Source organism: Notolepis coatsorum (genome assembly GCF_963971535.1).
Source record: "Notolepis coatsorum genome assembly, chromosome: 11".
Taxonomy (NCBI): domain Eukaryota; kingdom Metazoa; phylum Chordata; class Actinopteri; order Aulopiformes; family Paralepididae; genus Notolepis; species Notolepis coatsorum.
In genome coordinates, this window is record NC_140175.1 from 35,501,255 (window position 1) to 35,525,904 (window position 24,650).

At 44.3% G+C, this 24,650-nt stretch overlaps 1 protein-coding gene across 1 annotated transcript in view; it reads left to right on the plus strand.

Moving 5' to 3' along the window:
• Positions 1 to 1,545: 1,545 nt before the first annotated feature.
• Positions 1,546 to 24,650, plus strand: part of LOC311237093 (astrotactin-2-like) — a gene marked incomplete at both ends in the record, with an annotated part of 729,417 nt that continues 706,312 nt past the window's right edge. Inside the window, 1 exon segment of the mRNA XM_084324899.1 lies at positions 1,546 to 1,969. Coding sequence (XP_084181025.1) covers positions 1,546 to 1,969 — 424 coding nt within the window.

Consider the following 24,650-nt stretch of genomic DNA (forward strand, 5'->3'; position numbering starts at 1 on the left):
AACGCCAGAGATTTTTTTTGTCCACCTATGGTTGTTAAACTTGTTACGAGTGCAGGTAAGCAATGCGAGTCCAATTGAGGAAATAACGAGAGGCAGAGAAGGGGTTGCTCTTTCTTCGATCGTGTCTTTTAATATAAGAACACAGAGAGCAAATGGAATACAAGGAAAGACGCCGGGCGTCAACTGAGAGAAAGGTAGTTACAACAACAGGATAAATAATAACAGCGAGAAGGTCAGCACTTTCTCCAGCTCCTTCCACACGAACGACAATCTGAAGCCTTGACAAAGACAGAGGGAAACAATGAGTCAATATATAGTCACATACCAACATTCCAAGGCATCAATCAATGACAGGCAATTGACAGCTCGTGACAGAAACCAGTGGTGACAGTTCAATCACTGACACAGCAGTGAATAGGGCGTGACCAACAATGTGTGCAGATACCAACCACCAGGTGAATAACTCCAGAATGACAGTTGGGTTCCTATAGGTCAAGAACCCAGAACGTTACAATGGTAGATGCAGTGAAATGTGTCCCTCAGCTTGTCCAAAGAGCCATGTCCATGTCCACGGGGGCCCTGAGTATAGAGTGACAGATGCTGAATACGCAGCGTCAGTACCACAAAATGGACACCCATCTGGTCAGTGGGGGGACAAAGTTGTGACTTGAAAGTCACACGAAGTGTGAATCACTTGATGTACAGTACGGTCGCATGGGGATGGGTGTCATAGCAGTGTTGTCTTTAGGTTTTACAGAACACGTCTGTTCATGTTTAATGCATTACTAGTCATTTAAGCGACTCGAACTGTCTGCGATGCTGTGAATAAATTCTCTCCCCTAGACGAATGTATAATTCGAAACAAAAAAAACAAAACAAGAAAAAAAACACTAAATCTGATTTACACCTGTGCTGCCGCCTCCTGGACGGACGTTACTACCGTCAAAGATGATAGAGAAGAAAAGAGAACTCATTAAAAGCAGCGCCAGTGGGGTGAAAATGGAACGAAGGGGGCGGTAACTGTGTGCAGCGCTTTGAATGCGTGTGAGATACAGTAGTAGAGTAGCATGGTCTCCTAAAGTGTAAGGGTATCAGAATCAAAATATGAATCTGGAAAGAAAGGTCTTTATTGCCAAGTAGTTTTCACATAAGGCGTTTGATTTGGTCGGACAGACAATTACAGTAGAATAAAATAAAAAGGTGGAATAAAATAAAGGGGAATATAAACTAAATAAAAATAGAAGCATGGAATATAATTATAATATCAAAGGGGGAAAAATAGACCAGGGCTGTACAACTGTGCACGATGTGTGTGTGTGTGCGCGCGCGTGTGTGTGAGGAGCGGCAGTAACAGCCAGCCAATGCCGCATCTTGTGTAGCTCACGTGGCGAATTGCAGGATACGATCCCGAGTTGCGCCGTCTCTCTTTTTGAATGGTCTCTGTGACCGGCCGCGCAGCAGCGACTGTACACTATAAACGAACGGACAGCTTATGAGCCGCACTCAGAGCGAGAGAGCGCCGCACACGCACTAAGCAGGAGCGGGATGGTGATGGTGATGATGATGGCACGGAGGAGAGCACCGCAGCAGCTCGTGGTCCTTCTCCTCCTCCCGGGGCTCCTCTGGTCCACAGTCCAGGCGAGCAGAGGAGGAGGAGGAGGAGGAGGAGGAGGAGGGGGGGCGACCGCGGACGAGGAGCGGGGCAACAAGGAGAACGACGCGGACACCCCGTGCGAAGTTAAAACCGTTACCGTGTCCACCCTGCCCGTACTCCGGGAGAATGAGTTCAGTTTCACCGGCGGTGGCTCGGGGAACGTGGTCGGAGGAGGAGGAGGAGGAGGAGGAGGAGGAGGTGGTGGAGCAGGTGGAGGGGAATCCCGACTGCTTTTATTCGTAAGAACAGACCTACCTGGACGAATTTCCGTTATGGATGATTTGGACAACACGGCTCTCCCCTACTTCACACTCGGTAAGAGAATTGTGTCACGGTACAGTAAACTCACTGTCCCCTCTCTCTCTGCACGCAGTGGTACCCATACACGCACGGGGACCTTCGCACCACACGCACAGTGTAAACGAGGTTGAAACCTTGCTATAGCCCCTTGGTGTAAACTCACTCCTAAGTTAAATACCCCAAACCCCCCCCCCTTCGCCACCTGAATTGGATGCTTTGCGGCTGGAGGAGGAAAGGATGCTGCTGCGTGTCGGTGGAGAGGACAGGTGCCGAGCGCCAAGTGCCTGCTAGAGTAGACCACCACCGGCCGTTACACAGGCAGCTTTGGCAAATTATATAGTATTGTTTGTGCATGCATGTGTGTGTGTTCAAGCGTCTTTTTACAATTATATTATTTACTTTTATTTTTTTTTATTTTTTTTTATTTTTTTACAAGTCTGTAATTGTCCCGTTACCTCCCCTGTTAACCGCCTCCTCTGTTAATTGTCTTGGTAATGATTAAGCGGTTTCCTTCCAACGAGAACACGTACAGGCAGTGGTCCAGGGATGAGAGGGGATGTCGGTGCGAGGCACCTGCATGGCGTTGTTGTTGTCACCCCCCCCTCCCCCCCCTCCTCCTTTCTCTTAGTTAATAGCTACTGAACCCCGTGAAGCAGCCTGTGGGTCCCTAAATAGGGATTAGCGGCACAGCATGGAAAACCAACCAAAGTAACCACTACTCATCATTAGATGCCTTACCACACACACGCGCACACACACACACACACACACACACACACACACACACACACACACACACACACACACACACACACACACACACACACACACACACACACACAACCAGCTCTCTCTCTTTTGTGGCATGTGACAAATTATGATTTAAAAATGTCATATGCATATCGCTATGTATCAGGCACCATGCAAGGAATGCAATTTAGCCATGCAAATGTGCATGAAATTGGTATTTTGTCCTTATACAAACACATTATTCATAGCAGACACTAACACTGTTGTTGTTGGTGTTGTTGTTGTTTTTGTTGTTGTTTTTGTTGTTGTTGTTGTTGTTGTTGTTGGAGGAAGGATAATAAAGGCATGCAGAAGGCACAACGTTTTCAAGGACTTCAGGGAGCCACACCAGTGTGTGCAATGCTTCATTTAGCATTGACCATAGACATAGACCTTTTCATTAGAAAACTGCATATTCATTCAATCTATAATGAATCACTTTAAACAAGAATATAATTTGGATTCCGCTTGACATATCAAACCGTTTCATTTTGAATCAAAATCGATTCTCAAAATCCCAAGAACAATCTTTTAAATCTACGTGTTAAGATTTCAGCCAAACATTATGTCCAGCAGCGCTCCCCGTCCCGAGGGTGCATCTGTTCTGCCTCTGGAGCTCAGTCTCCACTGAATATTACTACGGAAACTCAGTTGACCAAATCCCACCTCTTTTGACAACAATGGCCGGTGAATCAAGCCTAATTGAGTCGATATTGAATCAAAATCAACTTCAATCAGGTAATGATTGAATGATGAGCACAATCCCAGATAACAATAAGACTTGTGTCAGTCTAGTCTACAGGTCACACCTCCCCAGCTAGTCCCTCCAGGTAACAATACTCGTGTCAGTCTACATGTTTGTTTGATTGATTGATTGAATTGATTGAAAACTTTATTCAGATTGCATAATGGGTACAATACAGTACGGCTCAATACACACAATTGTTAAGGGGATGCAGACCAGAGAAAGACTTTCGTCTTGTTTACATCAGGGTCCCCCATTTTCAATTCATCGTAACATTTATGACATACACAACATACAGATATACAGTACTGTTAAGGCCCTCCCATAGTCGAGCAGACTGTACACAGAGCAGACTCCGCGGAGGTCCGCTCGACTATGAAAGCTCAAAGAGTCCAGTGGACCTCCGCGGAGTCTGCTCTGTGTACAGTCTGCTCGACTATGGGAGGGCCTTTACATCCAGACATTTATGACATACAAGATATACAAAAACAGTACTGTTTAAGAGACAGAGTTTCTAAAAGAGAGTATACATTTGAGGGGGAAGAAACTGTACATTGGAGTGGGTTGGTGGGTGGATATATTTACAGGGCCAGTTTCTAATTGCAGCCTCCCGTAGGTGCTCTTTGAGAGCGGTTTTGAAGGTGGGTAGGGATTCACATTCCTTTACAGCTGTGGATAGGGCGTTCCACATTGATGTGGCATAATTGCTAAACGTGTTTAGTCCCTTGTTTGTGCCGAATCTGGGTTGAACATGATTTGTGGAGCTCCCTCTGGTGTTGTGGTCGTGGTATTCACTGACCTTTAGGAAGTATTTCGACATGTACATGGGTACCTTAGTGGTGTAGTGTATCTTGTAGACCAGGCCCATTGCAAGTCACACCTCCACACCTAGTCCTTCCAGACAACAATACTAGTGAGTAGACAAAGTCTCATATGTATGTCTTTCAATATGTCCATGTGCCTTGCCTTTCAGATGACACTGTAACACTGTTAAGTTCTGTGTCTTTGCTGGTCACTATATCAGCCAGGAGCATTGTTGTTATGCATGAAAAGAGTCTATATACACAGACTGCATCAAGAAGGGAGATATGCTGATCACTGAGTTTTGGTATTGTATTCATAGGATTTAATCGCAGACACCTTGGTCTCGACAGGTAATTGCAATCAAATGACGGCTGATTATCATTTAATGACAACCGTGGCCAATGAGCTGTGGCGTTGCACCATATTGGTTGGCATGACACATCACGAGAGCGCTGACATCAGGCTAATCACTGGCTATCAGTGTTGGAGAAGTCCCACAATGCTAAAGCCTGATTCCGAGAGCCAGACGTACAGTAACATGTGGGACTCTGAGATCAAAGTAAAGTGATTGATTCAGAGACCATTTCACACATAAGATACAGTAGGTGTTAGATCTCTCTAATACGGGGGAACTAATATTCCTAGTAATATGTAATAAGTAATAAGTAATGGTTCAGGTGTATGTTGGTCTGTAAAAGTAGTGGATCTGATTCGAGATGTATACAGATACTGGTGTTGGACAGTGCTCTTGTCAGTCTACAGGTCACACCTCTCACCAGGCCACTACCTGATTAAAATATACAGATACTGGTGTTGGATACCAGGCTAATAATAAGCTCTATCGATACAGGTAGTACATCTATAGATCCTTCTGGTACTCCGTATTGTCCGCTACTTAAATCTTAACTTTAATTGCCAGACCCGAGATATCTCGGGTTAACTCGCCATGCGTTGGACGCCAGAAACCGAGATATCTCAGGGTTTGGTCGTTTTTTCTTTTATTCGCTATTTGTATTCATTATTCATCCACTGACCTCGGTGTTGCCATAGGAAGGGATTTTGAGATCGCCAAAGTGCAATACCGGCCGCATCCTGCCAGATGGCAGTGTCGCGCACCCTTTGAAACCTTATATCTAACTCTGTGTTACACTGAAATGTCTCCGGGCACTATATTTAGACGGAGCCGAGTAAGTTGTTTCATCCGAGCATTTCGAAATACATCTGGCACACTCGATCCATAAGTTGTGCCAAATTATGTCCGGGACCAGATGAACACCAATACTGGAAATCATGATCAGACAATTGGAATATTCTTTTTGGAATACCACCGACCACAGGTAAGGACTATCTGACATCAATTTCAGCTTGATCCAACAATGTTTTGATATCCATCCAGCTGATCAGCGTCTGTAGTGTTCAACACAAATGCCGTTACTGGCCATCAAAGCATAAAAAAACGACCCCCGCCCCCCCCTTTCATACATTCATGATGAAACATAATACCTATTATATACATTTGATTTGGAAATAGTAGCATGTCCAGGCAAGAAACGCCAATGCTTATAGTAGAATTCACGTTGCGCCCTATTACTCGCTTCCCAGGAATGATCCCGGATCACTCTGAAATTATACTTATATTCACCACGGGATAACGCGTGAATGTATGCATGAAAAAATTATCTCTTTTTTGCATCTTGGACGGAAGAAAGTCAGTGTCAAATGACCATAGTATTGTCCCCATAGCTATAATATAGAGCTCTACAAACAAGGTGACGCACTCCTATCTTTAACTCAATCAGCGCCAGAGGGCGCTGTGTACTGTGTGGTTAAAAGGCCAGCATTCTAAAGTATAGGAATATGTGGCAGTGTTTGCAGGGCTATAACTTATATATTATAGCTATGGATACAATACTATTGCCCATTTGACATCGAGTATCTATCGTTCAATATGTGAAAAAGAAAAAAAAATGTCATCCATACATTCCCGTTTTATACCGTGGTGAATATAAGTATGGTTTTAGAGCGGTCTACGGTAATTCATGGGAGGCTGGTAATAGCCCCCAACGTAAATGCATTGGCGTTCCGTCCCTACACACGCTACAATTTAAAAATCAAATGCATATGATAGGTATTATGTTCCATCATGAATGCATGAAAGGGTGGGGGGGGGGGGGGGGGGGGGGTCGTTTTTTGATGCTTTGATCGTCACCAACGGAATACGTTATGGACTAGCCTTACACACATATGCTCGGATCACAATGGAGGCATGCTTTGATCAACGCAAGATTAATATCATATAGCCCTTACCTTGACTAGGATGTGCCCCAAAAAGAATATTCCAATTATCTGATTGCGAGTCCCAGTATTGGTGTCGACGCACAGCCCAAGACACAGAGTGAGTTAATCCGACTATCATCGGGTCTGGCGCGGAATGAGTTAAAGCGTGGCATAGCTACAATGGCGCTGAATGAGTGGTCGGTATTTTGGAATTGTTATTGTTGGTGGAAAAAGTGTTAAAAGTGCCTCCTCAAAACAGGTTCTGTGAAAGAAAGGGAGACGTCCTGCGCTGAGTTACGGTTACGTGAAAGAGACATGTTCTCATGCGGTCCGAGAGAGAGGGGGGGGGGGGGGGGTCCGGGTGAGTGAACTTGACCCTTTTAGCATGTCAGCCGATCTATCTCTGTTACGACCGTGCCTTGACAGCAATGCTGTTATGTTTGCGAGCATGGAGCTGACAGCGGGGGAAATAGCACCCTGTACCGTAAAACACACTGAACGCAACACGCACGCTGTAGCCTTTATGTACAGCGCTATACAGCCCATGTAGCAACACACACTTACATGTGAATGCCAGATCCAATCAACATGATGCGGGGGGAGCGACCGACCACGATGGGGTTATGATGATGTACTGTATATCTTCCAATTTCGAGTCAGGGGGGGGGGGGTGTATTGGTGTGACATAGATATGCTCCACGCGACGGAGTTGGTCTTGCGTAGCCAAAGCAAACGTACTGTATTACAGTGGAGGTCAATGAGGAGAGAATTGGAAATCTAAATCCATATGAATGGCTCATTATTTAGTTCCCGGCCCCCCCCTCTCTCTCTCTCTCTCTCTCTCTCTCTCTCTCTCTCTCTCTCTCTCTCTCTCTCTCTCTCTCTCTCTCTCTCTCTCTCTCTCTCTCTCTGTATTAAGAGTGCAGACTAAACAGTCTGCAGGAAGGGGAAACGGGCGGTCTGATGCCCAGAGCATTAAGCTAGTAAATCACTTTCTATTCTCATTAAGGACAGCCTGACGACCGGTGAGTGAGGCCCCCTCTGTCCTCCCCATTTGTCTGGGCCAAGTAGCAAATCTGCTGCCTTCGCCCGCCCCCTGTGCATGACTGCACCATATTGAGGGAGGAGGAGGAGAATAACGTGGGGGGGGGTGTTCATCAGGTCTCGATTTAGGTTGGCGCTGGAGCTCAATCACAGAGGAGGGGTGCAGAAGCTGAGGTTTTCCAACGTTTTCCTCACAGGCTGAGGGGCTCCATGGGACATTGTTATTTCCGGCGTGTCTACCGGGAGGGGATGCGTGTCTTCCCTCCGTGCTCAGGGACAGTTGGAACAGTGAAATTCACAAGGGCTTGTCCTCCTTGGCTGAAGAGATTCAAAGTCGATTAACGCTAATAGGATTTTGTCGAGTAATCGATTCGTTGATTTAATAGATTCATCTTAACATTTTCCAGGAAATAGCTCGTTCAGGGTTAGCGGTCGACCGGCTTTTCAGTGGACGCCGCCGATATTTAGGGATATATATAATTCAGATATTTCATTATTATTTATTTCAATGGATTTAATGACTTTTAATGATTTTAAATACATTAAATGGAATAGAATAATACATTTGGTTATGCTGTAGATTTCAGAATGTGACAAGGAGCGTATTTAAGGGAGAGCAGGGTACAGTTTGTCAGAAGCGATGTCAATCAACTGTGTTATTCTATACATTATATAACATAATATATATTATTAGGGATGCACCGAATGGGAAATTCTTGACCAAAACCGATACCGAAAATAGGAAACAGCTGGTCGAAAACCGGAAAGGCCTAAAATGATTAATATAAATATATATATATAATTTTTAAATTTTTTTTTCAGCTACCTGATTATGGCAAAAGACATGATTATGGCCAAACTTAACTTAAATAATATTAATAATCACTATTATGGGCCCATAAAACATTTATTCAGCACTTTTGAATGCATACATAAATTCCAGACTGACTGCTGAAAGATTGTACAATTTAAACATTTTCTCTTTGCATACAACAAAATGGAAGCATTGTTAGCTAGCTTAACGCTAACGTTAGTTAAAGGTTTTTTAACCGCGACGGGCATATAGTAATGGCGAGGATATAAAGCATGTTAAAGACGCATTTATTGGATGCGTTGCTCACGGAGTTTACATAGAAACAGTGCGACTCCCAAGAGGAGTTAGTTATCACAGGCTGCAGAACGCAGGAAGAGCTGCCAAGCTGCTCACGTTATACGTTGCACATGCTATGTCTGTATCTGCGTTTTGATTACGTCATCACAACAACACTATAGGTTACGAACGTTACATAACCCTGTTCTTTGACATTCAGTGATATATTTTCGGTGCTAAAACTCTTTCGGCCAAAAGCCGAAAGTGCCTTTTTAACCATTTTCAGCCGATAATTTTCGGTGGCCGAATATTCGGTGCATCCCTATATATTATATATAAGGCTAGCTAGTAACCAAATTCACAATATTCAGACAGGCGTTTAAGTACAGCTACAAACTGTGAAACAGATTCACCCTCTTCTTGGTTCCTTTTATGGAATCTGAAACGCTCTGCAATGACCAGTGGCTTAGGAGAGTAGTGATCTTTTAATATTCGTCATAGGACTTGTTCCCTGGCTTCTCCGGTTGCACTAGACTGCGCAGTAGGTTATATGTTTTTGCTCCCATAACACTTAAAAATGGTGGTACCATGATATCCTCTTCTATCTTATTAGCAAGTGCAAAATACTCAAACCTCTCGGTGTAAGAACTCCATTGTTCTGTGTCCTCGTATGGTCCAATATGTCCAAACAGTGCAGCCATCTTCAAGCAATTAGTCTTATCCTTGTTTCGTTTGAGTTACTGTCTTTGGTCCTGGCACCATCCTTCCCTCTTCATTTACTCAGTCTCCTTCCCATCGCGGATATTTCACCTTTTGCTTTTATTCCGCCCGCAACAGTGTCAACAGTTTTAGATTCGATTTGCTGTAATTCAGGATGGACATGACGTGACGTGTCATCATTTAGAAAAGACGATAGTGACAAACATTTATAGCAGGCTGCATGAGAGTTATAGTACAACTTTTTCACCACCTTCCCAAAACTGTCCCCGAAGCATATTTTTGTATGTTTGTTCATGATAGTTGTTACGAGCCAAATAGCCTATCACATAAAATAAATAATAATTGTGTTCACTCGCATTGCACAGCCTGCTCATATCATCTACCAAGTGACAACATTAGAGTGGACAACACTGTAATAGAGCGGAGATTGTCCCGCGAATCCATTACTTACTATCTCTCATTAAACACACAAACACAGGCAGAGGGAGAGAGACAGGCAACCACACAAGTTAGATTAGATTCAAATTCATTGTCATTATACAGCACAAGTACAGTACCACGACTCTGCAGAAACGTCATGTTAGCTCGAAGCCCATAACATTCGTTCCCCCAAACGTTTGCTGGCAAGTCCTCCTGTTGACGTAAGCCCACTTGTTGAATCTCTAGTCTAAACCATTAGCAAATGCAATCGACTGTAACGTTGGGTATCTTATATCTATCTAGGTCGTCCTCGGACGGGCCCTCCATCGGTGCTTCCAGTCATCCCGATCCTCCATGCATCTGGCTAGCTCGCCGGTGCTTTCTGTTCCCGCATCTCTCCTGAGTACGTCCACGTAGGTTAATGTGGGACGTCCTCCTGATCGATGCCCGTGTGTTGGTTCCCACAGCACAAGTTTGCTGGTTGGCATCTCATGGTGTCTCTGGCAGTGACCTGCCAGCCTCATTCTCCTGACTGCCACTTTATCGCTCACCTTTAGCACCCCCCCATACAAGATTGCATTAGTGACATGCTCATCCCTGTTGATGTTGAGCACCACGCGCATCATTCTGGTGTAGCACCCATCCAAGGACTTCTGCAGGGTGGGCTTCAAGGTCCAGCATTCACTGCCATACAAAAGGACAGACTCAACTGTTGCATGAAAGAAGTTGAGCTTGATTTGACGGGGGAGGTTGGATTTCCACACACTGGTCATGCCGTTCAGAGCCCTCCACGCAAGCGCCTTCCTCACTTTAAGGTCTTGCTCGGACGAGTTGACCCACGAGCCCAGGTAATTGAAATCACTGACTTCCTTTAGAGCAGAGCCTCCTGTTGTCCTTAGACACTATATAACTATCAATCAATACTATAGCAGTGATTTGAGATGATAGGAGAGGTGTGTTGCTCTACTACTGCTGGCAAACTTTGCACTGGCTGACGACTTTGCACTAGTTTTTCGAGCCCTGTAATCTAATTTAGCTGTAGTTTAGCTGGTTGAAGGCTTTGTGGTTCCATTATAATTCCTAACTAACATTATTTGTAAACATTATGTTAAGAGTGGCCAATTAAATAATTGCAACTAATGGAATAAGAGAGGGGAAGCAGCTAATGGAATAAGAGGGGGAAGCAACTAATGGAATAAGAGGGTGAAACAACTAATGGGAAAAAAAGGTATAATTTTGAGTTTTTTTATTTTTTTAACAAATGTTTTTTTATTTTTATTTTTGACATTACACACAAACATTAACAGTAGAAATCCACTATAAATCACAGGACTATTACCGATATAATACTAACAATAATGGCAGCCCAGTTTTTAAATCAAAATAGCTGTAGATTAAAAATATACACAAATTAATTACAATACAATACATATAATTTTGAGTTTCATGATGCAAATGGAAGCTGTTATTATCTTCCATGCGCTCATGAGCAAGGTTCAGGACCCTGTAACATTTAAAAGGCTTCTGCTGACCCCCCCCCCAAAAAACAACAACACACTACAGTATTGTCACACCCAGGGGCGGGGCTAGGGGGTGGCTACTTGGGCTCAAGCCCCGAATGTTTTCTGAAAAACCCCCGAATCTATTTACATTTTTTTTTTTTTTTTTTTTTTTCATGAAAATATGTTTGCACCAGATTAGCTAATTTCCATCTGTGGTCTATCCAGCTGCTAACTGTATTTGAGTGAGTTAAGTCTTGGTGTCATGGTAGACTCAGACCTAAGCTTTAAATCACAATCAACAAGTTGACAAAAACTTAATTCTTCCACCTTAGAAACATATAGCTAAAGTACGGCCATTTATAAATCAAAAGGACGCTGAAAACCAGATCCATGCCTTTATCTCAAGCCAACTCGACTACTGTAATGCACTCCTTACCGGCCTCCCGAAAAAATACGATAACTATTTTATTGCAATGCACTATTGCATTATTTTATTCTATTTTACTAACTATTTTATTGCACTGCACTATTTTACTTTGTATCAGTGAATCATAGACGCCTGGCCATAAGAGCATTCGGAGCATCTCTGCTCTCCCACTATTGAACTTGGGGGAGCATAGGTATCCTCTTGCTCCACCACTTTTTGATCATATGAAAAATATGATATATCCCCCCCCCAATATATAAATCTAACCATAACTACGTTATGGTTAACTGAGTTTTATAGTGAAAAGAGCAGCTTTATTGGTCAAGATTGAAGGCTCTATATTGCAGGAAATTGCACGTACAGGTTAATTAAATTCAAAAAAAATCTGCCGTGATCAATGATCAAACCACCCCTTGCCTGCAAAAAAAAAAAAAAAAAAAAAAAAAAGGGGGGCACCTATCTGGGCTAAGCCCCGGATCTCCTATAATCCTAAATCCGCCCCTGGTCACACCACTGACGCCTGAAGTCAAGCACACGAAACGTATCCTTGACAGACATTTTGGTATCACCTGTGATTTCCCTTGTGCTGAGCGTTTGACGCTGCGTGGCATAGGCCAGTGTGACAGCCTTTTGTCTGGCTTGTTGGATTAGAAGTGGCTTAGTTCTTCTCGCAAAGCTGACACGCTCTACCTGACATCCTAAAGAAGAACAACAACAACACTGTCGCTTTGTTTGTTTGTTTGCTTTTAGAGCAGATCGATGGGGAAAGGCAGGAGGTGTTCACCATCAGAATGACTTGATTGAATCAGTATTCCTCTCCTTCTCTCTCTCTCTCTCTCTCTCTCTCCTCTCTCTCTCTCTCTCTCTCTCTCTCTCTCTCTCTCTCTCTCTCTCTCCCTCTCTCTCTCTTTCTCTCTCTCTCTCTCTCTCTCCTATAAATAATGGCAAAATGTTGACACCCTAGGATGCTACAAAGCCTCCGGCCTTACCACACACAATCACGCACACACATAGATACACAGAGACAAACGCGCGTGCACACAGGTACACACAGACATAATATACACACATGCAAACACACACACACATACACACACGCATAACGGCAAAATGTTGACGCCCCAGGATGCTACAAAGCCTCAGGCCTTACCACACACACACACACACACACTATATACAAAGACAGACAAACACGTGTGTACGTGTGCGTGCCCACACACACAGGCACACTGATACACAGACAGAATACACACACACATGCAAACGCATACACACTCTCTCTCTCTCTCTCCTCTCCCTCGCCCCCTCATTATTCGGGTATACCCGCTCCCCGCCTCCCCCTATCATTCAGCACGGCCACGCATGATCTGTCGGTGTGCTGACGTCAGAGGGACTGTTTTTAAATGACCAGTCTGTCAGGCAGCGGGTCCCTTCTTCGCCCCCTCGGCCTGCGCACCCAGCGCTGATTTATCACCGGCAGTGTCACCGGGAATGGATGAGCGCAGAGGGCAGAGTGGAGACAGAATGCAGCAGGAGTCTTCCCTCAGCCCCCCCCCTCTCCTCCCTCACACCTACCTTCCCTATCTCTATCTATCCACCCCCCCCCCCCCCCCCATGTGTTTCCAAAGCCGCTAGGGTCGGGAAAGAATATAATGACATTGAATAATTTCTTTAGTTTTGAACGATCTGTTATCGATTCTTCAAAATCCTGAGATTGATCTTTTAATAAAAAATGTAAAATGTATAAACAGAAATAAGCTAAAAAAGGGATACAATCACAAGGTGAGACAAACGTAAGGATAACGAATTGATTAAAACACGTACAACTTGATTTACAATGGTTGGAGATGAAGGTTTTAAACTCTGCAACAGAGGGGGGGGATCTCAAGCTTTAAGGACTGTTGGAGTCCATTCCATGAGCTAGGGGGCATCATAGCAAAATCCAGATTTACCTTGTTCGAGCAAACTCTGGAGACCTTAACCGATTCGCGGCCAACCACGTATATATACGTGATTGGGAGCCAGCGCTTGACGGCCAACCACGTATATATATGTGTTAAGCTTGTTTTTGTTTTTATTCCATTTTAATATCCCGGATGTTGTCACGGAGCTGTATTTTGGCTGGAAAAGGCATATTGGGACTCCGAAAGTGCAGTACCGGCCAGATCCTGGTATTGGCGCTGTCTCGAGAATGCAGTTTCCCCTGTTGCAGACCGGGTGTCACTTATTTTTTGCTCCGAATTAACTTTTCTGTTAGCCTAAAGCTATGGCTTCACCAGATCGCCTGGAATACTTTTTGCGACGCCAAATTCAGTATGCAGTAAAGGAATATAGCATCAGCCAATGGACATATCGATCTACCAGATGGCGATCAAATAACTGGGAAATTATTTTTGGAATCCAACCGGCCACAGGTAAGAGCGATTTGACGTCAATTTCAGTCTGATCGGGCCTTGTTCTCATAGCCATCCACCCGGTCAGCGTATGATGTTGCAATAACGAATGCCGTTATTGATAATCAATAATCAGAAACGACTTCCCCCGCCCCCCCCCCCCCCTTTCATGCATTCATGGTGGAACATGATACCGATCATATGCATTTAGATTTGTAACTCTAGCTTGTGTAGGGCCGAAACGCCAATCGATTTAACGTTATTATCTTAGCGCCCTATAACTAGCTTTGCAGGAATTACCCTAGACCATTCCGGTATATAGTTCATATTCACAACGCTATAAAACGGGAACGTATTGATGAAAACTATTTCTTTATGGCATATTAACACATTCTGTGCCACGCAGTTTGCCCATCTTATACCACTCTCTGCCAGTGCTGTAAGCCTATGGAGTCGCTCACCTTCTTTGCAGGGCTATAACTTTTTAAATATTATAGCTATATCGACATTACTATGGCCCATTCAACATCGGGTATCTATCGTTCCGGATGTGGGAACGTTATATTTTTCCATTCATACATTGTCGTGTTAGTACCGTCGTGAATATAAGTATGTTTTTGGAGTGTATAGCAGTAATTCCTAGAACGCGAGTTATAGGCCCGACACATATTACACATAATCGATTGGCGTTTTGTTCCTATACACATTATATTAAAAAATTCAAATGCATATGCTCGCTATACATTATGCTCCATCATGCGTGAAGGAAAGGGGGGGGGGGGGGTCGTTTATGATTCCTTGATTGTCAGTAACGGCTTTCCTTAGTAAGACATCATACGTTGAGCAGATGGATTGCAATGAAATAAATGGACAATCGAGCTGGAATTAACGTTAGATTCCTCTTACCTGTGACCGATGCGTCTGGAGAAAATAAATTCTAATTATTTGATTATTTTTCCGTTTGTATGACGCAATAAACGCCGAAAGCATATTTATTCTTGCGTCTCGAAAGCGATCAAATGCACTCGAGTGTTTGTCTTGATCAACATAACAAGATATCTCTGCCGGAGGATTTTCCCCGATGCACAGAGCGCTACATCCGGTTTAGAGTGCAACCCGCCCGAAATCCACCGGGTGGCGGTATTGAGGCGTTGAAATATCAGACAGGGTCCAGCTGGCTCCCGGAGCCTTCCTGGATGAATTATGAATGCCAATAGCGAATAAAGGAAATAACGATCATAAAAACGAGTAAACTCGTTGTTGGCGTTATTAGATTGGCGGGCAATAACGAGTATACTAGTTCTTAGGCGCAGAACCAGCTAAATGGAAGGTTTATACTGTCAATTGACAATGACAATGGACACATAGCAATAATATAAAATATAGATTGAGCTCGATACAAACAACCTCATGCACAGTGAACACTTGTAATGAAAAGCTGGCCTCAAGCTGGCCTCATAGTCTAATCCCAATGGCCCCGAATGTGTTAAGGACCAGCCAGTCTCTAGAACAGGTTCCAAAATGCCATTCCAATAATGATGCAGTATAACGGCCTTAAAAATGAACAGATACCATCTATTTCTCAATGGATGTGTGAATATTTTAGCGAAATGTCAGTTCTAGTGGACCTCCCGATGTCCTGCAGGTGTCACTAGTTTGCCTTTGCATCGAGTTTCTTTCTGCTGAACTGCTACAGAAACTAATTTGAGCAGATTACATCTTTTGATATAATGACAGCCAGGTGCTGGACCCTCTGAAACCAGCGCCGTTGAGCCTAATTATTGAATCCATATGGAATTGAATCTAATCGGATTCGGAATCAACCTCCATGAATCAAAATGGAATTGGATCATCAGTACTGCAGGGCTGGTCGATGTAGAAAATTACGATATTCATAAGAACTTTTTCCCGATATCGATATGTGTCACGCGGTGTCTGCTCTCAGACATGGAAAATGGCTTGTTCTGTAGGCCTGGCACGATAATTACATTATCGACTGATTGTACGATACGTGGAAATAATTTTTAGCTGACCTCGATATTGCCGTTTGTGTTTACACGCGTGTTTGTTTACATAAGAAATGGCGTGAGGCGCTTTAGCCAATGACGCTGCTTCTGTCCTCTCGTCTGCCCTCTGTGTTGAAGGCGGGGCTCAGACAGCTCCACACACACACACGCACGCACGCACGCACGCACGCACACATACACACACACACACACACACGCACACGCACACGCACACACACACAGCAACGGTGGAAGCAGATGAAGTGAAGATAACATGTTACTCAAGCCCAAGATGTGTTTTTCCTGCATAATTTCAGCCAGAAGGTTTGGAAGAATAAGTCCAAATGGACTTGGTTCCAAAGCTGCATCCCACAGCGCCGGCGTGGGGACATTTTGGTTTTAAGCCAAACGAGGAGGAGGAGGAGGAGGAGGAGGAGAGCCCGTTAACGCGAACGAGCTGGTATGTCAACCGGATGACCACTTCACTCTCATCCAGTGCAGTGAGAGAATAGTTTCATCTAAAGTGCTGAAAAACAGCCAGGAGAGACTCAGGGCTAGATCCACAAAGAAGAATGGATTGCACGGTGCTAATTGCACCCTTACTTACAATGCATCATGAATTGAAAATGGGGGACCCTGATGTAAACAAGACGAAAGTCTTTCTCTGGTCTGCATCCCCTTAACAATTGTGTGTATTGAGCCGTACTGTATTGTACCCATTCTGCAATCTATATAAAATAAAAATGTCATTCAATCAATCACCGCGCAATTAGCACCGTGCAATCCATTCTTTGTGGATTTAGCCCTCAGTGTTTCGGGTAACACATCATCACTGGCTGTCATCATGCTGCTACAAATGCTGTGGTTAAAGTTGCCTATAAAGGACTGTCTATCTATACAGCCGTTCCCCGCACCGTGGCATTTGAACCGGAGGCCCGTGGGTCGGGGGCCTTGTTTTGCATATCGTTGCATAAGCGACGTGTTCACAAGGAAAGAGCCGGAATTAGTCGAGGACTGGGACCGTTCGAGGGAATGTGACGCGAGTAAAAACTGTGTGCCAGAACTGCTTCCCTCCATCATCTGCGCACCCTTCAATGGCGTGTCTCTCCCTCATCATCCTCTTCTGTGTTCTCTCCCCTTCGTTTTCTTTTTAAAAGAGTCCGATGTAGTCAGCTTAATTTTGGCACTTGATCGCTTGCATGTGTTGAATAGGCAATAGTGTTCACAACGAATGAGCTGTTTGAGCTCTGATCCACGCCGTTTCCTTGACTGGAGATAACTTTCTTTGTACACACTACGCAAAGTTACCAGATGCCTATTCCAGTCAGGGAGGTGCGGAACGTTATTACAAGCTGTGGTTATTTAGACACGCCTGGCTTGCTCAGCTAATAGAAAGATAAGCAACACCAGTACATTATGTCAAAATATAATCTTAAAATAGATTGCATTATGACTGCATTTTTGTATTAATGAACCATTCGATTTGACCCCCACTCACACGAGTGCCACAAAGTAAAATATGAACTCGCACTTCCCCAAAAAAAGGTTGTGTAATACAGTATGTGACTATTCTTCTTGCAGTAGAGCCCTGACATGCAAACTCTGGTTGTGTGAGATGGTTGCATGATGTTATATTATATATATATGTTGTGTATATAATATATATATAACACAATATGATAAAAAAGATAGATGACAATCGTCAAATATGGATATATCACCAGCCCTACTACAGAATATGCAGGCTGTCCGTGTCCACAAACTGTTCTTTAATAATGCAATGCAATGTATTCTATTGCTGTGGGTTTGTGTGTACTGTATGTGTGTGTGGGCGTGCTGTGTGTACTTGCATTGACATTTTGCTGCTCAAATATTCAAGCAAAGGACTCACTATAGACACATGGTCAGTGGGTGCTGCTGGTTTAAGTGCAGATCATCACTATAGACACATGGTCAGTGGGTGCTGCTGGTTTAAGTGCAGATCATCACTATAGGCACATGGTCAGTGGGTGCTGCTGGGTTAAGTGCAGATCATCACTATAGACACATGGTCAGTGGGTGCTGCTGGGTTAAGTGCAGATCATCACTATAGGCACATGGACAGTGGGTGCTGCTGGGTTAAGTGCAGATCATGATTTAGAAGTACACATGGTTTAACTATACCACGGATATGTAAGACGTGAACCACAGAGTAGAGGGCAGCGCAGGACTGATTTATTCAACCCGCTCTCTCTCACTTCAGTTCATCTTGTGCTCGCCCATCCCCACTGTGTTTTTTTTTATTCAACACACCCGCTCCACAATCGCTGCATGTAAAATAAAAATATTTTTTTCAAAAGAACCATTTTATGTATCATAACATGCATTTAATTAACCCAGTAAAAGTTTCGAGACAAATTACACGTTTGGCCCGAACAAGTGAAGAAGCTCCAGTCAATGCAAAGTCATTCCAAGCCGACAAATTTACTGCAAGAAGGAACATAAAAAAGTGTCTGCTAAACTTTACAAGATTCCTTTATGAGCCTTTTGAAAAAAAGCCCTCGTAGTTTGCCCTTGTTCAAGGGGGCATCTGGATGAGAGAGGGTGAAACCACGTCGTCACCCCTTCTAATGTAATGGATTAAAATGGATACTGCAATTATTCCCTCTCTCTTGGCATAGCCTTATAAAGCTTTCAAGAAATGCCCTGATCGTATCATTCGTATGCTCCTGTCTATCTCTGCTGTCATAATGTTGAAGTCTGAACTGCTGAAGTCTGAACTGCACACACAGAGAGAGGAATGATGTTATACCCTCTTTATTGCCATAAATAAAGCTCAGCGCAGCTAGAACAGTTTTGACCACGCTGCATATTTCTCGGTCTGACTGTACTTGACTCTGTGATGGTACTCCACAGAACACCGTTCCGCGATCCTATACTTGAAGAGCCGAATCACAGTGTTCGCGGCTGAGATCGTCTCACGACAACAAATGCCCACGTGAAAAGTTCAGTATAATAATAATAATAATAAAATATTAAACTTTATTTTGTATACAAACCTTTCATACAAGAATTGCAGCCCAAAGTGCTTCACGGCAGTGATGTAGACACAAAATAGAATAGACATAGGTATAAAATAGATTTCTGACATTAAAATCAGTATAGAACTCAATTTGATAGAAATGTCATTCCTACTCAAATGGTGGATTTGGAAATGGATTGATTTGATGCACAAGAGCTCGAAAGCTGGTGTGTAACCATTACAAAAGGAGATTACCATGATACACTGGGAAGGGACCTCTATCTATCTATTGCAGTTCTATGAAATGTTCAACTTGGTGTGGTCACGTGTTATGCTACAGCCAATCAAAGCCCATTCTTACTCAAATGTATTGGGTGTTATAATGTATTGTGATTATATGTGTTCAGTTTGCATAAGACAACTCATAAGACTCCATGACTTCAACCTGGCATCTTGGAAGTAGAGGTTATGTAACCTTCCGCTTTTCTCTCCGTATTTTGAAGTGATGACGACGCAGACATGGGAGCTGGATGCAAATGGATGCGTTTAGCAACACAGCCGACTCTGTAAACACATCATTAGGAGCTAGCCTTTTGAAAAACCTTGGGGCACCTACTGAAGCGCGGAATCACAAACCCTCCCAACCCCCCCCCCCCCTCCTTTCCTCATCATCGCACCCAAACCACACTTTGACACCCACTCCTTTTTCCAAACCTCCTGTCATTCCACATCTCCTCTTTCTCCATCACTCTCTCACTCCCAATCGCACGCTCTATATTTCCCGCGCAGGACTCGCAGCATACTGGGTTTGCTTAGAGATAGGAGATTAAAGGCAATACGCGGAGGGTGGAGTGGAAAAAAAGCATCCGGCTCCAGCGAAACACTACTTACCCTGTGGCAGTGAACATGTGCACACTGCAGTACATCTCAATCATACGTCAGGGGCCTGCGCTGTGTGCTGCCGGGGAAGCGGCGAGGAGAGGGCAAAGGTCATCCCGGGGTCTCCGTGGGAGCCGCGGCATAGTGTGTGGAGCTAAGATGGAGTTTTGAGTTATTTCTATGCAGCACAGGGTCAACTGACCTCCTGCAGCTCTTCCCGTGTGGATGAACGAAGTTATTCCCAAATGAGATATCTAGCATTCGAAAACACCTACTCTAATAAAACGATGGCCGGCGCAGAAGTAAAAGTATCTGCGTTCTTAACCATTTTGAGACATTGCTTATGAATTGCTTAATTTTAATGGATGCATTGGGTGTCATATATATTTATATATATATATAAAACCCTTTATGAATATGAAACCTATATACATTTTCTTTTCAGTTGAAATTGTGTGAAGAAAAAATAGATAAATAAGTAAGAACCCATTGTTAGTCCTGAGAGTTGGGTATGAGTAACGATATTCCCCCGAGAGGTCATTCTTCTTTTCAGTAGGTTCATTTTTTCCATTTCCCATCACTTGACCTTGCGTTCCAGAGGATGACATGAGGCTAAGCTGAATCTTCTACTAAAAGACAATCTCATTCTCCGGCGTGGATTGTCGCCCTCGGAATACACCCGGCGCAAAATCCCCAATCACAGCCTTCCCAATCCCCAATCTCGGAGGAACACGTTCCTTCCTCTCATGAGAACCGGAGAATGGTTTTGTGAGGCTGTTTCCTCCCCCGTTGGAGCAACACATCGTGGAGAGGTGGGCAGCATTTTGACAAATGGGTATCAACGGGTCCGGCTGATTGTTAATGCGCCAATTTAGTTAGATGGTGACAGGGCTAAGTGATGGCTTTCACCGTGGTAGGAAGGAATGAATTGTGGTCAGTGACCCATGCTGATTGCTCTCCGCCAGCAGTGCGTTGTGGTGTTGTAATGGAGTATGTATATAGGAAGTGCTGCGTCTCCTGTTGCTGGTTGGACTTAACGGCAGCTGTAGGTTTCTTTGATTGCAAAGATAATCACTTAATTATGGGCACTTGTCAGAGGTTGCTGGTGTGGTAGTAACACCCCCTGTTGACAGATTTCGGCTATAGGGCGACAATAATGTGGTCAAGAGGCATGGTTTCTATCTTGAGCCTTAATTGGCGTGGTTTATTATTCACATGGCAGAGCAGTAACACTACAGGTCTCCTCTCACTGAGAGGCTGGGGGAAAGAGAAAGAAGTGGGAGGAGACATCTCTATTTATACTCCTGAGTGTCTCCGCCTAGAGCGCCCTCTAGTGGAAACAGTTATATATGCAGTTAGACAGTTACTAGTGTAAACTGTTATATATGCAGTTAGACAGTTACTAACAATCCTACACAGAACCTCTGCCTTCAACACCCCCCTTCCCTCATCCTAGAAACGGTCTATTCCTTTTTTTCTTTTTTGATCTTTTTCCCCCTCCTTTTTTCGTTTTTCTCTCATCCCAATGTTAGTCGTTATGCCAATTCCCAATCCCCTTCCTGGGGACTCTACCCCCTACAGTCGGTCTGGGAGGGCGGAGACTATCACATGCTTCCTCCGACACATGTGTAGCCAATCAACCGCTTCTTTTCACCTGGTAGCGTGGACTCTCTCTGGGAGAGTGTAACGTGTGGAAGGATCACACTACCTCCCCCAGATCCTTCCCTTGCTGTGCAGGCGCCCCGACCGAACCGCTGTTTACAACGACCAGGACCCACCCTCACCAGCTTCCCACCCACTGACACAGCCAATTGTGTCAGCACGGACGGTCGACCAAGCCGGAGGTACCGCTGGCAGTTGGATTCGATCCCACTGTCTCTGCGGTGGTAGACAGACGCTTAGTCCGCTGTGCTACCCGGCTGCCCCGGAAATTTCTCGATTGTGATTGGCTGAAACAGTCAATTTACACTTAGTTATTTTTAACGACCACCCCTAGGCATGGTCTAATTTTCACAACCCACTCCTGTGTGTGATGTAATGCTTAAATATAAATGCGTCCATTTACCATTCTAACACCCTCCCCCCTTCCGGTCACCCTACTGAAGCATTGTTCCCCGGCCCCTCCCTTTATGTAACACCCCCCCCTTTCCGGTACTATACCTGGTCATCTTTCCCCGCCCCCTCCTATTGTGTATAAAGTTCTACTCACAAGACGAATCGGCCAGTGAGTCGTCAAGTCCTCTACCAAACTCCTAACCTCTCCGGTTTCCACGCCGCTGGGGAACAGCATCGTTGCCGTGTTTCAGAGAGGTTGGAGAAAGATCATTTTGTTGAAGCTTTGCATTGCACTTAGTGGCTCCTCAAGCTTAATAGTTTTGCTTTTAAGTGAGGAAATCTGTCCAAACATGCACAAAGAATGTAATTAATTTAATTAATTGTTTTGGCATAATTTCAAATCTTAAAAGGAATATTGAACTGGAATGATGGATAAAAAAAAGATACTTCTTCACCTCACGAAGCATGAACCTCTATGCATTGAAATGTTGTTAGCCTGTCTGCTTATCCTTCGCTTTACTGCTAAAACTGTAATGAGACCTCTCAGTATGAGGCTGCTATTGGAAGATCTGATTGAAGATTGAAAGAATGAACACCGGTTCGGCTGTCCTTGGATGCACAGTGTGACGTATGAACTTGAAGCTACTGGCAGGTTGACATCCTGCCATTCCACCCATTAGAATTCTAACAAAGGAGGCTACATCTTGGCTTTGAGAGCATTCAGAGGTTCTGTGACAACCCCGGGGACAGTGCTGCGGACCATCTTGCCAGCATTATCTTGTCTTGCTTCGTGTAAATTGAAACCAGCGGCCTGCGCTTTTTATCGAGACATCAATGGCAAAAAAAAAAAGGGAACCCAATCATTCTCTTTGGCTTCTCTGCCCAGATGAGTCGGACACTGACAGTCAGCCCCTTTGATGGATTTTTTGTTGGGCATTGTTGCAGCGCTTATCATATAATGTAGCGCGGCTATACCACTGTAACTATCTTTCAGCCACAGCTGAAAAGGTTTTATTTTTTTATTGCGAATTTAGAATTATCAGTAAGGGGATTGAGCCTCCCACACTACTTATCTTGATATGTTAGGCTGCGACGTCGGCAAAAGCTTGCCTCAGATAGTATATCTAACAGGAGCACGTTCCACAAGCTATTTCCCTAAGGATTTATGAACTTTCTTTATGCGCCATACAGAGGCTTTGCAGCCTGCACCACGATCGCATAATGTGACGTTGATTCATAAAAGTAATTCCATTTAGTGGCTCTATTTGCTCTCAGGGCTCATCTGGTTCTGCCCCCCTGCTACATAATAGAAAGCCCCATGTGGCAGAGCCCCACTGATGGATTCACTCCCTCTGAGAAGAAAACATCCTACTACTATAATTGGAGAGCGATCAGCGTGTGTGTTTGTGTGTTTGTTTGTCCGGTGTGTTCCTGGCGTGTTAGCCACTTGGTGGCACGTGGGACTCGGGTAAATCAATGGCTGCATTTATATAGCGCTTTTATCTAAAGCGCCTTACAATTTGTTCCTCACATTTGACCCATTCACTCACACATTCACACACCGACGGCGGAGGCGACCATGCAAGGTGCCGACCTGCTCATCGGGAGCAGTTAGGGGTTAAGTGTCTTGCTCAAGGACTCTTCAATATGCTGCCCGGGAGGAGCGGGACTCGAACCAGGAACCTCCGGATAACCAGACTACTGCTCTAGCTACCGAGCCACGGTCGCCCCACGGGTAGTTTGATAGTAATATTGCTGTCAGAGGAGCACACATTTTGTCACCATAGCGACACCAATTGGTGCATTCATATATTCAATCTGAAAAAGATTTATTAAGATTGCGGCTGGGTGGCGCAGCGGACAAGGCGCGTCACCAACGCAAGAGACACTGGTATCGAATCCAGCTGTCAGCGTTGCTTCCGGCTTAGCCGGCCGTCATACTGGCTCGATTGGCAGAGTCAGCGGGAGGGAAGCCGGTGGGTGGGTCTGGGTCGTTGTGGACAGCGACTCCTACAGTTCGGTCGGGGCGCCTGCACAGCGAGGGAAGGATCTAAGAGAGGGAGTGTGACCGTCCACACGTTACACTCTTCAAGTTTCAAGTTTCAAGTTTCTTTAATAGTTGTCATACAGAAGTACAGAATACTTTTATACAAAATGCTTCTTACTGTTGCGCTCCAGAGACTGTGCAAGACAAGATAAGTATGAAATAAAATAACATAGTAAAATTAGAAGTAAAAAAAATGAGGTCACAGTGTTCAGTTTAGACATATGTACAATGTTCGATGCAGAATAGACGTAGTTACCATACAATATACAATACTGTGCAGTGTATAGTGTACTATATAGTGCAAGGCAGAAATGGAGAAATGGGACGAGGTGCAATTTAGGTACAATTCACAGTAGGTGTACGAGTTGTAGTGCAAATCCTTTATCAATAAATATAAAGTGTAAGTGTGTTTGTGTGATCTAAAGTGTGGAGAGTGGGTGCTGCAGTGTGTTGTTTGTTTGAGTGAGTGTGTGCGTGTGGGTGTGTGTGCTGTGTGC